The sequence below is a fragment of the Heliangelus exortis genome, chromosome 3 (assembly GCF_036169615.1).
Source record: "Heliangelus exortis chromosome 3, bHelExo1.hap1, whole genome shotgun sequence".
In the NCBI taxonomy this organism is placed as follows: domain Eukaryota; kingdom Metazoa; phylum Chordata; class Aves; order Apodiformes; family Trochilidae; genus Heliangelus; species Heliangelus exortis.
The window spans coordinates 34,913,019-34,928,666 of NC_092424.1; the positions used below are offsets into that span (position 1 = coordinate 34,913,019).

At 38.5% G+C, this 15,648-nt stretch overlaps 1 protein-coding gene across 14 annotated transcripts in view; it reads left to right on the top strand.

Annotated features, from left to right (window-relative positions):
- EHBP1 (EH domain binding protein 1) overlaps positions 1-15,648 on the top strand; it is a 224,372-nt gene that overhangs the window by 170,392 nt on the left and 38,332 nt on the right. For 3 of the 14 annotated variants that reach the window (XM_071740116.1, XM_071740121.1, XM_071740120.1), the window contains 5 exons: positions 257-404; positions 7,412-7,528; positions 10,636-10,763; positions 13,445-13,586; positions 13,738-13,844. In XM_071740116.1, the coding sequence (XP_071596217.1) occupies positions 257-404; positions 7,412-7,528; positions 10,636-10,763; positions 13,445-13,586; positions 13,738-13,844 (642 nt within the window). The remainder of the gene's footprint in view (positions 1-256; positions 405-7,411; positions 7,529-10,635; positions 10,764-13,444; positions 13,587-13,737; positions 13,845-15,648) is intronic. The other 11 variants (XM_071740119.1, XM_071740123.1, XM_071740124.1 and 8 more) reach the window with 7 other exon arrangements.

Sequence of the window (15,648 nt, forward strand, 5' to 3'; positions counted from 1 at the left end):
AACATAATTTGTAAACGCTTTAAATTGTAGGTACTTAGGTTTCTGGTGCAATCATAATTTGGGGAATGCATTAAAAAAATTTGATTCGTGGATGTCTTTAAAAATTGTGGTGTGACACCCAACTGATACCAAGCGTACTATTTATAACGTGGGCCAAGCACCATGCTGTAAACCAGTTACTATCATGATGATCAGATTGAGAATGAAATTGCATTTCTGTCAATTACTGAGTTGGCAACTGTTCAATATATCTTAGCAGCAAGATGAAGAGCGGCGTCGGCAGCTGAGAGAGAGAGCTCGTCAGCTAATAGCAGAAGCTCGATCTGGAGTGAAGATGTCAGAACTTCCTAGCTACAGTGAAATGGCTGCAGAAAAGTTGAAAGAAAGGTCAAAGGCATCTGGAGGTGAGCTGAGGAACCTTGTATTTTATTCCTATGGCAACCTAGAAACCAGAGAATACGTTTTTGGGTATCACTTTTATTCATACTTCAAAACATTCTTGTGGGTAGTTGCTGCTCATCAGAGGCACATATCAAAAGACCTGGCCAGAGATGCTTCCTAAATCGATGTTGTGTCACTTAATTTCCAAAAGTTAAAAGAAGAGCATCTATATATCATTGAAGAAAAAGATACTTTGCGAATGAATAGCTTAAATTGGCCAATTATTTGCAGATTTGTCATTACCTGCAGTTTCTTAGAATTTTGTTGGTTAAATCTCTTCCAGAAATATTTTTATATAGGAGCATGGACATAATTTTTTGGAAACAACATTAGAAATACTTTAACTTTATTTAGTACTGAATGTGTTCAAAAGACTGCTTAGGAAGACAATTTTAAAGGTGGCCTTTGGGAGGTGGGGGCATCAACCTTTTGATTTGAAATTGCAGTCTTTTGACAGACCACTTGCCTTTACAGGTTTTGAATTGTAATATTGCTATAATGTTATTAAACTGACTTTGAAATGTCATTAAAATTCATATACCTGCCACTGCTATGAGCTGGAGTAATGTAGTGTCACTCAAACTCAAATGGGTGCTGAGCACATGCTTCAGTACAGGCTTCTTGCTCTTTTAGAATATGTAGAAGATACTAAGGGGAAATTGTGTCTCTCATACTAACATGTAATTGTAAGCCAAAGTGTCATAAAAACCCAGCTTTACATTCACGTTGCACGTAGATTCAACAACATTTTTGTCTTTTCTACTACGTCTTGTATATGCATATGTATTTGAATGCAGTCTTATTGCACTCTAAAGCCTACACTTCTGTTCTATTTAACATCAACAAGAAAAGCAGTTAGTAGTAAGTTTCCCTTTGGGTCTGGTCTTCAGTTCTCCAGCCTTGCCAACATAACTCTTGTGATAAATAGAGAAATTACATCCTTAATGGAGAGGGACTAAGGCTGAGCAAAATGGCACAGTACTTGTATATTAAGTAGACTATGGCATTTTTCATCCCCTTTCACAATTTATGGTTCTTCATCCTATGTTTTGTAATTACTTCCACCTGACTTTTTCATCCTGCCTGTACAAAGCTCTTCCTGCCATCTTCACCCTCCAAGTAAGGTACAATTTCTAGGTATATCCTGAGTGTTCACTTGGATAGCAGTTACCGTGGCTTGTCACAGTGACTTAACCTGTGTTGCCAAATATCCTGGTATGCTGCTTTCTGGGGATGTGGCCTTCAGTCTTCATTTTTACCTCTGAATTTTGCATTGTTCTCCTTTTCCAGCCCTTTGTTCAATCTATAAACAGTCTTGTAGTTAACTGTATACCATACATACATATATATATATAAAAAAAAATTGCATACTTATGTGTATAGATTGCATATGCACTCAGAGAGTTTATTAAAGGAGGAGACAGTATGAGTGCTGACAGCATCATGTCCTTATCATCAATATACCAGTTGATTTTTATACATTATAGTAATTTCACTGCTTTCTATTTCTGCATGTGCTGTGAGTTATCATCTTGGTTTATATTTCCTACTTTGATTTTTCTTTGTTCATATAGTAGTCCAAGGTATTGGAACTTATGTTGGGTTTCTAGCACTTTTCATTCCCTGTCTGCTTTTATTCCTCTTTCCTTTTTTCACATCAATATGCATTTTACAGCACTTCCTTCTACTCATTCATTCTCAAAAACCTTCTCTTATGGTACATCTTCAACATACTTCTACCATAGTGCCAGTAATGTTAGGTGCCACGTTAGATGTCCACTCAAGAAATTCATTCTTCTAAAATTGAGTTGTTCTGTGAAATGGCACCAACACTTTATACACCAAAGAAATTACAATTTTTTTCTGTGCTTAGTCTTTTTCATTTTATTGTCTGCATCCAAAATTAGGATTTACTAAGCAGTCTCCTTATTAAAACTGGATTCTGATTATTGTCCCTGACTTCATTGACGTTTGGCCTTTTTTTATATGTATAGCTTTATATTCCCTATATAATACCCAAGACAAGGTATAGAAAAGACAAGCTTATAGAAATATGTCCTCCAAGCTCACTTCACCACTGTGTTTCATTATTCTCTTTTTTCTATATTGATTGCTACATTTTAATTTACAGAAAGGGAATGCATCAGTTTATTTTCCTCTGTCTGAATTCAGTTATCCCAGAAAAAAGGTGACATTTCAGCTTTGGGATTTTTAAGTTTTTAAAGACTATCTTGCTCACTACTGTAGGTGCAAATGTGATTCTTTCTGTGTTTCTATATGCTCAGTAAGACTTTTGTGCTTTTGTGCTGGTATTACATTCTCCATTAAAAGTCTTTATTTAATCATGGTGTGACAAACTCAAATGCCTATGGCAAGTTGAAACTTTCCTGGATAAGCAGCATCCTTTGCTATGAAATCCAGTCTTTTTCATAGGTTATTTGGCATGTGAGACAGAAAATACTTCTTCCTGCCAACTGCCAGAGGGTTCAGGATGGCAGCTTCAAATTTATTAGATGTTCTACTAGCTTCAGGCTGATAAGCGGATGCCTGGAGATGGGTCCAGGGACAGTGTTGAGATAGAAATCCAAATACCCTCCCTTTTCCCAGCAGCAATGGGACAAAGGAATTGACATCTTATCTAGGTATTGTCCCAGTGCAGTGGGACACCCATCTGCTCTCCTGGGGTTCGGTTAGTGTGTTTTCTTTACTCTTTGGCACATCTCCTTGCTTTATTTGAGATGACATCATTGGGAGGAGGATGTGGCTTAGATCTGGAGGTGGAGGGTAGGCAGCAGAGAGAGGGAACAATGGAGAGGAAAAGGGGTAAGACAAGTACACTGTGAAGAGACTTTAGGGGAAAATGTGCCAAACCCAGGCAAATCTGGGAGGGCAGAAGGGAACAAACACAAGAACGGCACAGACAGAGGAGCAGTGAGGGAAGAACACAAAAGGAGCATCCAACTGGAGTTTTAAGACACCAAAAGTTTTCAAAAATGTTTTGAATTAATATCAAAAGCTGGAAGGGTGCACTGCAGTTAAAAAACTTACCAAGAAAGTCAGACAGTGTTGCATTGTACTTGAAGGCTTAAAACTTCCAGGGTATGCTACAGATTTTACTTCTGAGGCAGAAGTTTGGAGGGAACGTCTGTGGTAGCTCAGGTTTACTCATCATGCTTAGTCTCCAACTCATAAAATAGTGTGAAGTCCTTGATTTAATATTTTTAACAGGCAGTATTTGTATGTGTTGGCAGTTACTGCTGTACTTTCTTGTCCCGACATCTGATTTCTTGTACACTGAACCAGTATTTCAGCTTTGAATTTCTTCCATTCCCCACCTTTGCTTCCTTTGTTACTGTTCAGATGCTTCTATCACATCCTGTAGCCTTAAAGTGAACTCTGTACCTTAAAGTAAATGAAGTATCTGAATAGTCACAAGGTGGAAAGATTTCCCAGACACAATCCTGGAGGCATCATCTTCCCTAAAGAAAAAGTACTGTTCATGCAGTGACAGTGACAGCACACATACACTTCTCCCACTAATGTTATCTAACCCCCACCAAGACTTTCACCTCTATGGAAACTGTTCCTTTTTAATTTCACCTGGAAATTGATGGAGTCTGCTGCAACTCCTTCACGTGTGGACAATCTTAAACCAAGTCAAGAGAACATAAGTTTAACCATAAATTAAGCCTAAACTTAATTTTTATAGTAAGACATATGATCTGTAAAATGGCTCTGGATCTTTTTTCCACTCATATTATGGCATCGCTGTTTGGTTCCAAAAGATTCTTGTTTCACTTTCTTCAGTCCAGATTGGGTAGATAATGGTCAGTGCTGTTTATTTATTGACTTAATTCTTTAATTTTGTTTGTTCCTTTGTGACTTAGTAAAGTTTTGCTGTTTTTCTAGGATGTACATTTACATACTTTTCAGGGAAATGGTTCTCTAGTACTCTTCTAAATATGTGCCCTGGTTCTAGACCAAGTGGTTTAAGTTTTTCACACTAGTAATTTGTTCTTTTCATAAAAGATATCTGTTATCTCTTTGTCATGTTGTTCCTTTTATCATTTATAATTGCAAAATCTTTGTAACATGCTCCCTAAACACATTTCCCTTTTTAATACACTGGCAGAACATTGGACTGGAAAAAAAAAAAGCCCCAAACCACAAAAAAACTAGAGTGGTTTAAAACAAGGAATCTGTAGATTTTTAAAGATATTTGAAAAATTCTGAAATTACTTCCGATTAATACTTTTAATTTTTATTTTTTTTTTTAATTGAAGCATAAATGTCCTGGTAATCATATTCAGTCAAAGCCTGCCAACTCTAAATGAAATACTAGGTCAGGTCATTTTCTGACACTAGGAACTGGTGTCTTTGACATTCCCATCTCTTTTGTTACCTAAAATGGTGGTGTCAAAGACAGTGCCTCTGATCTCATCTTGCTATATTAAATTAAAGAAAATCAAATAATCTAATATAGGCATTCCTTTAGTATGCAGCAGTCTTAAACCCTGTCATCTTGTTTAGATTGTTTTGACACTTTCAGCATCCCACTGGATGACTGGTAGTTGTGAGCTGACCTTGTGAGCTGACATCTATGGGTGCTTTAGAAAATCATTGCCTGCATCTAGGGTCGAGGTGGATTTGTCTTCCTTCTGCTGTGGAGGTGTCCCTTTTTCTTTCTCTTAAACCTCTTTCAAATGTCCATGGCACTTTGCTGCTATTAGTCCTGTCATGCTTTCAGGTGCCACCATGAGCTCCAGTGTGCATTTGAGAGCCCAGGGTCCTTAGTGCCACTGACTTTCTTTGACACCATCATGAAGGATTTAAAATCATGTCAGAAGTCTTGCTCTTCACCAAAAAAAAAGTAGAGGTGCTGTAAAGAAAATTCAGGCCATCAAACTTGTTGCTGTTGCTGCTTCACCATCCTGTTTTCTCTTCAGTCTGCTTTTTAACCCACCCCTTTTTCCATTTCCTGAAGATCCCACTGTGCCATCCTACTTTGTTCTCTACCTTTACACTACTGAAAACAACTAGAGTCCTGGTCAGAGGACCATCTGTATGAATTTAAGTGGGAACAGAAAGGATGTCACAGAGAGTCCCAAGTGTTTCTGCCCACCCAGTTATACACCTAAAGCACCATCTGTCAGGTCCCAGGTCTGGTCACAGATCCTGGCTTGGCTGGGAAGAGATGTTCTTCTCCATCCATCTGGCTCAGGCTGGGACAGTGTGGAAGAAAGCTGAGTCTTCCAGGGACCATTGCCCAGGGAAGTCCTGGTGGTCAGCTGAAATGGAAGGGTCCTACTTCACAGACTGCTGCTCCATCATGCACGCAACAGATGTTGAATAAGACACTTGTTTGCTCCTGTCTGTCTCAGCAAGAGCCTTCCTCTGAATTGGCAGAAGTCTGTGAAAGACATTGATTAATTGAGGGAGCAGCTGGTTAGAAAAGAGTAGCAGACATATAAAAAAGTCAACAGGCTCATAAAATGGGAATTATAGGGAGTGTGGAGATAAAGAAGTAAAGACCTGTAAGACCTTCATGTCAGCAGTGTGGGCCTGATGTGCAAACTTCAGGTCTGGTGATGTTTAGTTTATTTCAAAGACAGGTGATGTGTGATTGGCACCAATCCTGCTCCAGACTTCTGGTATTCAGGATTATGGCATCTTGGTACTATCTTGAGGATCCTTTTTGTTTATATGGTTTTGAATGTACCAGTGGCCAGTAACTAAATAGTACTTTTTCATATTTTGAAGTGTTGCAAAGTCACTTTAGTTACTATATTTCTTCTTCAGACACACTGCAGCCTTCTCTTTTTTTGTTCATTTTTACATGCATGCATGCATACATAGGAAAAAATGTTTGTATAAGTCTGAACAAGTGTAGATAGCATTTGATATGAGACTTAAAAGTGAGTGAATACAATGCAACTACATGCTTTGAAAGTACTAATCTAGCTTTTATGGACTTTAATTTCATTATATATTTGTATTGAAAATGTGAGTCAGAATTTTTTCTGGGTTCTGCTTCACAATTCAGCATTTTCTATTTGATCTTCCTCAGGTTACTTACTCTTTCTGTGTCATAATTTACCTACATCATCATTGTAATTGTAATTATAATAATCACCTACTTCATAAAACATTATGGGGCTCATTTACAAGTTATATTCATAAGCTGCTCTGAGAAACTCAGTAGAAAGATCCTATAAAAATACAAAGTATAATTAAAATTATTATTTTATTTTAAATGTATAGAGCTTATAAACAATGCTGATTCAAAGTGATGTAGTCAGGCAGCAATCTGTGAGTGTGCACTTGCTACACCTGAGGTCAGTGCTTGCTAAGCTTGTTGCTCCAGAGGGTAGTTTTTCTCCTTGTATCAGAAGCAGTAGGAGACACTAACACCTAAGTAAGGCACAGTGATCAGTGTCGTGTGATACGTTGTGCAAAGTAAGAAGTAGCAGCTCTTGCTGAGCTTGGGAGGGAACTTAGTACCTGGAACTGCTGCCTTTCTCAAAAGATTGTAGCTCCCGAGTCGTTCTGCTGGTCAGACCCATCCAAGCCTGCAGAATGCAGGCTTCAGCACACGTTTGGTATTAGAGAGAACTGGGAGCCTAGGAGAAATTATTCTGACCTGAGTTATAAGGAAAAGCACATGTGCTTTTCAGTTAACCAGAGATTCAGCTCAGAGAACAGCCACTGCTGAGGCCAGACTCTACCTTTTATTGTAGCAGGAGTTTCCAGCAGAGCCCCCTGTGTGTATATTGAATTGCTTTGGTTTAAAGATAAATCCATGAGTGGACAGAATTAAATCTCCTTCCAGACTTATTTAATGATTTGCATTTTTATCATAACTCTGCTTGTTCTCTAAAGCATTTATTTTGTTTTGGTTTGTTTTTTTTTTCTAGTGATGTGGTGCATGTATGTAAGGAAATACTAACCTTAATGCTGTATGTTCCTACAGATGAGGATGAGGATGATGATAATATTGAGATAGATACTAATGAGGAGGTTCCTGAATGCTCTGTCACTGGAGGTGGAGATGAGCTTACTAACCTAGAAAATGACCTTGATTCAACGGGTAATTTAAATAATGGCTATTTTGTGTTTTTTGCATGACTAACACTTCATCATCATATGAGTGTTGATGTGCTGCTTCTGTCTGTCATAGCTATATTCCTTTGTGCCTTTTCAGGTCTTTTAAGCCCTAATGCCTGTTCTTTTTAATTATTTTGCATTCATGTTTAGTTGAGTTTTAAAACCAGCAACAAAATCATTATTTCCAACAATGGCAGATTTAAATGTCTCATGCTGTTTGGTGGGGAAGAGGACCCCAGGCCAGATTTGTAAAGCAGAGCCACCTGAAATCACCCTAACTGGATTGTGCCAGCAAAGCAAAGCAGGCAGGCCAGAGGAGTGAGCAGTCGTGTTGGTGAGTAGAGCTGCTGCTCTCTGCACTGACATCTGGTCCGTGTGCTCAGCAAAGAGGAGCAAACATGGCTCTGTGGTTCCACATAGGCTTAGTATCCCCCCAGTTCCCTCCTGAGGACCAGTTTTTGTATGTATACCTTGTTGCTCCAGAATTAGTGCTGTTTACCTTACAAAGTTCAAGTAATAGATTTTTTTTAAGAACACATTTGAAGGTATTCATATTCTTGTAGAAGTGCTTCTATGACCTTACCTGGTCAAGTAATAATGAAGTATTTCTAGACCTATGCTGGTCAAGTAATAATGAATCATAGCAGTGGTATTTCCCCTTTCAAAAATCACAGTTGAGCAAAACCAGAGTTCAAGTTCCTCCACCAACAATGTTTATGTCACCATCTTATAACAGAGATGCTTATTTTAAAAGGATGTAAAGGTGATTATCCATCAGTAATGGGCTCCCTGTTATCCCTGTTATGAATGGTGTGCATCTCCTCCAGGGAGATGCTCCCTACAAGTTAGCTCCAGCCCAGAGAAGCGTGGCAAGCATGGGACAGCATCAGGATTAAGGCAGTACAACAGAAAATATCTTGGACCATCCTCTAACTTGGTTCTGCCCGTGCCAACTGGACCCAAGTTTGTAGCCCATAATATATAAAATCGGAAGACTTAATTTGGAGCTTGCTCTCTGTAAATTAACCTGACAATAGTGTGTAGATAGAACTTTATTTCTGGTCCTTTTTGAATGGGAACAGTTTGAGTCATGTTCTTTACGGTTTTTTATTTGAGGATTTCCATAAACATAAGAAAATCAATGTAGTCTTTTCAGCATTTGAATTAACCTGAATCCTGCAGAAATAGCAGAATCCTGTGAAATAAATACTGGATTGTTTTAGGAGTAACTGTAAATCATTAAGTGACTGTTGCTGTCACATAGGCCCAGTGAATTACTAACATTTATTTCCTAGGCCTTTTTTCTTGAGCAATACCTTTGCTGGAATACAAACCCACTTCCAGTGCTTCATCTCCACCACACAAAGATATTTTGGAAAGAAACCGGGACATCATTTTGTAGTTCATTCTGCATAGTATCTGGAGGGGTAAAGGAGTAAGGAAGGGGTTGAACAATAATACAGAAAGCAGTTTAATGCTGTGATAGAAATTGGTGTACACAGATTTTGGTGGAATTCTGCCAATTCGTACCAAGTTCTAATGAAGGCTGAATCTCCTGGGAACACTGAAACTCAAAACTGTAAAGGACATTTCACATTTGGGGTCATTATGACCATCTTAATTAATTTGTCCCCTGCTGAATATTAGTCCCTCCTACCTCTCTCAAGAAGAGAAAACTCTTTTTTTTAATTTTTACTGCCAGTTGTTGGTTTTAAATATTTCATCTGTCTGCGTTTGTCAGTACTGCTACCATATACTGCTGTGAATGTATCTGATAAAATGTGAACCTCTTATATCATAGTTATTACATGATGTTTATGTATAAACCCATGAGAATGAGCATGTACTTACATGTGAGCCTCAATTAAGGGCACCCTGGCAGGGTGTGCCAGAGGAAAGGGAAACTATCCTTCGTCATAACCCAACCCAGGCCATTGCTGCTGGAGGCAGGCATTATTTTATTGCCAGCATGCCAAAAATATTTTGGCTGACATGAATTGGAGTGTTCCAAACCTTGGAAGGAGCTGGGTGGCAAAACAATCATGGCCTCACTTCCCACACCAGCAAGAAGTTACCAGCACCCAGTGAAAAACTCAGGCTCTGCCTACAGAAAAACATAGCAAGCACTATTTTCTCTGTCTTCAAGCCCAGATGTATGTCCATGATATGTGGAGGTGATGCTGCATTCACCCCATTTCAAGGGTGATTTCTTGTGTGGTGCTGCATGTAGAGTATGTCTGGGGGCTTCTGCACCAGTGTTATTTTGCCTTGCTACCCAGGGTTTGCTCCATGGATCCGCTCTGTGCTTTGTTATTAACACCTTTCTCCTTATTATGTGTGCATATGTAGGTAACTGTGTGTGTAGGTGTGTTACAAATTCATATAGTCAACGATCATGTACAGAGTGAGCATTATTGGGAGGTAAAATTCTTGAATCTTATTTCTTGGGGCTTGAATCCAAGTTGCTGGAATTTATGGAAAAAAAAAAAACTCGGGGGTTTTGGCAGACTTTGAATCTGTCCCTTTGATTCAGTTATGAAGCGTTTTACAGCTCTCATGTCTTCAGTATATTCTATAAATCATAACAGAGTATTACTAGAAAGCTGCCTCTTTCAATACTGATATTTTAACATTGAGAAGCTGTGCCTTAGGATGAATTAAGAGTTCATAAACTCGAGGGGTTATCAATACTTAGAATATGTGATAAATTGTTATATGTCATCTTAAAACAAATGGCCCTTTAAATGTGCTTCTATACCAAAGTATAGGTTTGTACAGGTTGGGAGTAACTTAAAGTAAACATTGTCTCCTTTCTGTGGTTTTTCTTCTATTGTCTTCAAGTACATTTACTTGTTCAGTGAATACTACATACATTTTTTGAGAGAACTTAAGCGTTGTCTGTGTGCATTACACAAACCTACACCAACCTGAATCACACAAGGAAAAAATATTTTCCTTTTATTTTTTAATTTTTTAGATTGAAATTATAAGAAAGTGAATAAAACCACCTTTTGAATTGCTAAAGCAGTTTGTTGCAGCTCTGCATGTAAATGCATCTCACTCTGTTGTATGTCGTATTTGCATATTTAGCAGAACAAAACAGTAAGTTGGTGGATTTGAAGCTGAAGAAGCTCCTAGAAACTCAGCCACAGGTGGCAAATTCACTCTCCAGTGCTGCTCAGAAAGCTGTAACTGAGAGCTCAGAGCAAGACGTTAAGGTAAGTTTTGATTAGTGCTTTTGTTTCAGTACCTGTGTGTTCTGATTTTGGGTTAGTACTTCGTGAGAAGGAAAACGATTTCTTATCAAATCCTTCAGAGTAAGAAATGCAGAAAGCTTCATGGCAATGCAGCTGCAGTGCACGGGGTTTTTTCCTGTTGGCTAATTAACACATTTTACATTTTCATTTTTGTTTTTTCTTCTTTTTTTTTTTTTTAAACCTTGATACTTGTAATTGGCATTACAGTAAGAGATACAAGAAGCATTTCTCAGTTCTTATTTTTCAGATTGTCACTTAAACCAGAAATGCAGCACAGGCTCCATCCTGCTACTGGTTCAGTCAGCAGCAAGACTCTCCCTGACTAACAGGAGCAGGATTGGACTCTCAGTGATTTGCTTTCCTCCTAAGCCTGAGCCTCTGCTTTTTCTCCATTAAAATTAAGCCATGGTACACTTTAAAAGCATACATACTTGGGTGCTTGACAACGAGTGCCTCTGAGAAAAGAAGACACGACTATGCAGTGTATGCAGTCATTTTGCCAATTCTTATTGTTGACCACTTCAGCATAAAGTGCACACCAATCAATTTTCCATTTAATTTTCTTAATTAGACCCCTTGTGTTCTTACTTTTTTTTTTTTTTTTTCTTTTTTTTTCTTTTTTTTTTTTTTTTAGTAGTCGCTGTATGTCATTAATATCCCTATGGCTCTGGGGCACTTCCAGTTGGGTATAACTTTTCACCCACCTGCAGTCTGGGGGGAAAGCACTGCTGACTGAAAGGATTTCCTTCCCCAGATACAGAGATGCTTTGAAGTCCCAAAACAATGACTTTCATTGCTTTTCCCTTACACTGTCGGTTCCTATAAATTGGTGATGAAAGTGTGTGGCAGCAGCAGAGGACTTTCGGTCTCTATCTTTGAACAAAAGGAAGCCTGGATCAAGTCTGATTTTTGCGTTCAATTTAGCTTTCTGCAGTGGATTTAATGCAAAATGAAGCTGGCCCAAGAATAATACAATGGATTGAAAAGGCTAACTGAATTAGTGGGCTTAGAGGAATACATTTGTAAAGTGGCAGAAGTCCCCAGTCATAAAAAGGTTTCTTAAAATGGGATTTACTAGCTAATCACACTGATATTTTAGCATGTTGCCAGGCCTAAAAAATTAGTCATGTTTGTTTATTTTGGTAAAGACTGGTGTAGGCTGTCAGATGGTTATTGTGCTAATAACAGGAAACCACCTTTTGTTTAACCAGAATCATAACCACTCGATTAGTGCAGCTGAAAAGTTGTCCAGAGCATATGTCTGATACTTTTTAAAGCTTAATTCGACACATGACACACGGGCCGCCTCGTAAGGTGATTTGGTATCACCTAGCTTGCCAAAAATGGTATTTCTCTTTATGAAAAGCTTCTGTGAGGGAGTTGCTTTTTTAAAGGTACTCCCACAAAAGGTGCGACTTAGCAGTTTGTCTCTGTGTACGTCTTTCTAAGGAAGAGTTGGAAAGCAGCATTATAAGGAATATATGGTGTCCATCTGTTCTCATAGAGCTCTCGGCACTGAGGTGGATTTGTTTTTTAATAAAATGCAGTTTACACGTTTCTAAATGAGGCATTCTGTGTTTGTGGAAAAGGATAAACTGTTACCTTCCCTTGGGGATTGTGTATCCCCGGCCTCCTTGAGGCTAGAGAATAGGCCATTGGAGAACTCCCTCATTACCAATTGTCTCAATGCAGAGGAAGGGCAAAGTCTTGGTAGCTTTTGATAACCAGTTTCAGCATTCAGCAGGCTTAGCTATTAGTCATGCATCTTAGCCTTTCCCTATTTACTTTCAAAACACTTAATAAAAATAATAAAAGATTAGGTATAAAATGAAATATTTGTTTGGTACACAGCACCTCGGTATCTGCAGTTTCCACACACTGCGGTGGTTCAGTCTTCTGGGATATTTCGTGTTGATAGAACCATTTGAATTTGTTACCAGTATTAACATAGGAAGCCCTGGAAAAGATAATTGTAGTTTCCTTAGCTGTAAAGGGCTTACTTACAAATCTGGCTTTGGAAAGTTATAGCTGATGAAATGCAGTTCAGTGGGGTAGTATTATAATCCTACCTTTTAGCCTTCATCCAGCATTAGTGGTTTATCTCAATGGGCATAAAATTAGAAACTAGTTCTTCTTGTCATACAAGTCTGTGGGACTACAGAAAACGGCAGATTTCTTTACCAGGCAGGGAGACAGGCTAAAGGCAACACGCTTTTAAAACGATACAGATCATGTTCAGGGGTAGAGACGCCGCTACTTGGCAGCAGCACGCGCAGTGCTTGGCAAAGCAAAGTTGCAAAGGAGTGATTTTTCGTTTAAAATCAGCATCACTGGCAAATACCATTCACAATTAATAGGTCTGGCTGTTAAGTAAGTAGAGAGTCCTGCAGGAGGGTGCCCACGTAGCAAAAAGCCAGCCGTTTCCACCCCACATTAAACAAGGGGGAAAAAAGGAAAAGTTAATCACTCTTCTCCTTTTTTTCCACAGCTGATACTTTCATCCTATATAAACCGCAGCCTGAGCAGTGAAATCCTCTTCGCAAAAGCTGCGCCCTGTCCCCTGGCCGGAATGTACCTCTCGCGTTTGCGTCTTCCCGTTTGTAAACAAAAGAAACTGTTGTGTGTCTGGTTTTTTTCCCCAGCAGAATGGAACAGAGGAACATCGTGCTGAGCGATTACAAAAAGCAGCAGAACGGTTTAGAAATCCCGTTGTGTTCAGCAAAGACTCTACCGTCAGAAAAACTCAGCTCCAGTCTTTCAGTCAATACGTCGAGAGCAGACCAGGTAGGAGAAAATACAAAACCTGTTTTCCCATCTTATGATTTAATAATATTTAACAATAAATATATGAAAACCTGATAATGTAAGTCCACATTTCAATACATAAATATCAAGCTTTATAATAATTTTACATGTCTTTCCCCTTTTTTTCAAGAGATGAAAAGGCAGAGATCAATACAGGAAGATACAAAGAGAGGAAATGAGGAGAAGGCTGCGATAACTGAGACTCAGAGGAAGCCATCAGAAGATGAAGTGCTTAATGTATATTAATTTTTTGTCTGGTTTCATGATTGCTGATAATTCCAAACTGTATGTGGAAATAGTGCCTTTATTTGTTAAAATGAGATGTTAGGTTTTTTTAGATGTCAATCTCCAGTGCATTCAAAGCAGAGTGAGAGGGGTGCACTGTTGAATTAGTCTGCAGTGTGGTGATAATTGTCAGATAAAAAAAATGAATTTTTCAGAGTTCCACAGCCCCAGCTTCCTTGAGACATTTCCATCAGGGCACTTCCCATAAAGAGATTCCAGTATTGATCTACCGGGAGGATTTTAATTATTACAATAGCAGATACCGCAGAGCTGCAGTTAGAGGGAAGAGTCACATGAGACCTGCTAGAATTTCTCAGCCAACCCATTTTGTTGGCTTGGGTTAATGGGTGTTCAACCTTTCCATTATCCAGATCAGCCGTGAATTACTAGCTGAATGATGTTTGCATTAATATAATATATATGGTAATTTCTTCACTTAATTAACGGGGAGGTTCAGCTCAGTAGGGGTATGGGCTGATCATGTGTAAAATTGATTTGTGAGGGAAATATTTGATAGACCGCAGGGAGAAAGCTGGTTTTGATGGACAGCTGCAGGACAGAAGCAGGATGAACAAGTTTTATCCTGATTTTTTTTTTTTTTTTTTTTTTTTTGTCTGAAAACACAACACAGCCTTTGATGGTGGTCGTTTGCTGCTCTTCACAGTTTATCTAAACCCATGTGGGTTTTTTGCTGAAGCAATCTAGAGCTGAGTAGTGATTTTGTACCACTGTTTTATCTACACCAAAACATCAAACTTTTTACGAGCTGGAGTTATTTCTAGCCCAGTTGTACTTTTGCAGAGCTGAAAAGGTCTGGCACAGTAAGTTCACATTATTTATGCAGATGATACACATGAACTCTTGGGATACTTCAGCCTGACACAGCATTTCTTTTCATCTTCTAATAACAATTGTTAACGATTATGCATGCTGACATTAGGGAAGTTTTCATACTATTTTCAGTTAATTATAGTTGATGAAAGGCAATATATTGCACATCATCTCAAATCCCTAGACTGACTTTTTTTCTTCAGGGACCGTTCTCATGGCTTTTTTTGGTTTTGGGGGTTTTTGCTGATTTTTTTTTTTCTGGTTTTACAACAGGTAGAAAAGGAGTTTCCATTGGCTGTTCTGTAGGAAGATCAAATTAATGGGGCAGAGAATGTGCTTAAATTCAGATATCCCATATTTCAAAGTTCTGAGCTTGTTATTGGTCCTTGAGAGCTCAGCCATACCATTAGCCTTCATTTTTAATATGTCTTTATTTGGAATAATATGCTGATGTGATTAATATAACTGTTGCCTGCGTATGAAACTGAATCGATTATTTCAGATACATTTACAGAAAAACAATTAAAAACGTCTGGTTAAAGTAACTGTCACAGCAACAAGTTAGCCTTAAAAAAGTTTTTATTTTTTTTCAGTTCCCAAAGCATAGTGATTGTAGTTTCATCCTTTGCAGAGTGCAGATGCAACACAAAATAATTTTGCCAGTTGTTGTTTTTTTTTTCCCCAGTTTCTCCAAGGCTCTGGGGCAGGTGTAGGAGGAAGAAGTGGATGGGTTTGCTTGGAAAGAGTAAATTTTTTTTCCTGATTTATGCAAGCACATGCTTCAGGAGTGACATTTCAGCTTTGTATACAGCCTATACAGATTCCCTTCAGCCAATATACTGTGTGAAAGTTGTTAAGCCACATGAGAGTAACTGGAGATACTAAAAGAAGTGGTTTTGGGTTCCTTTTGAGAGAGCCAGACAGC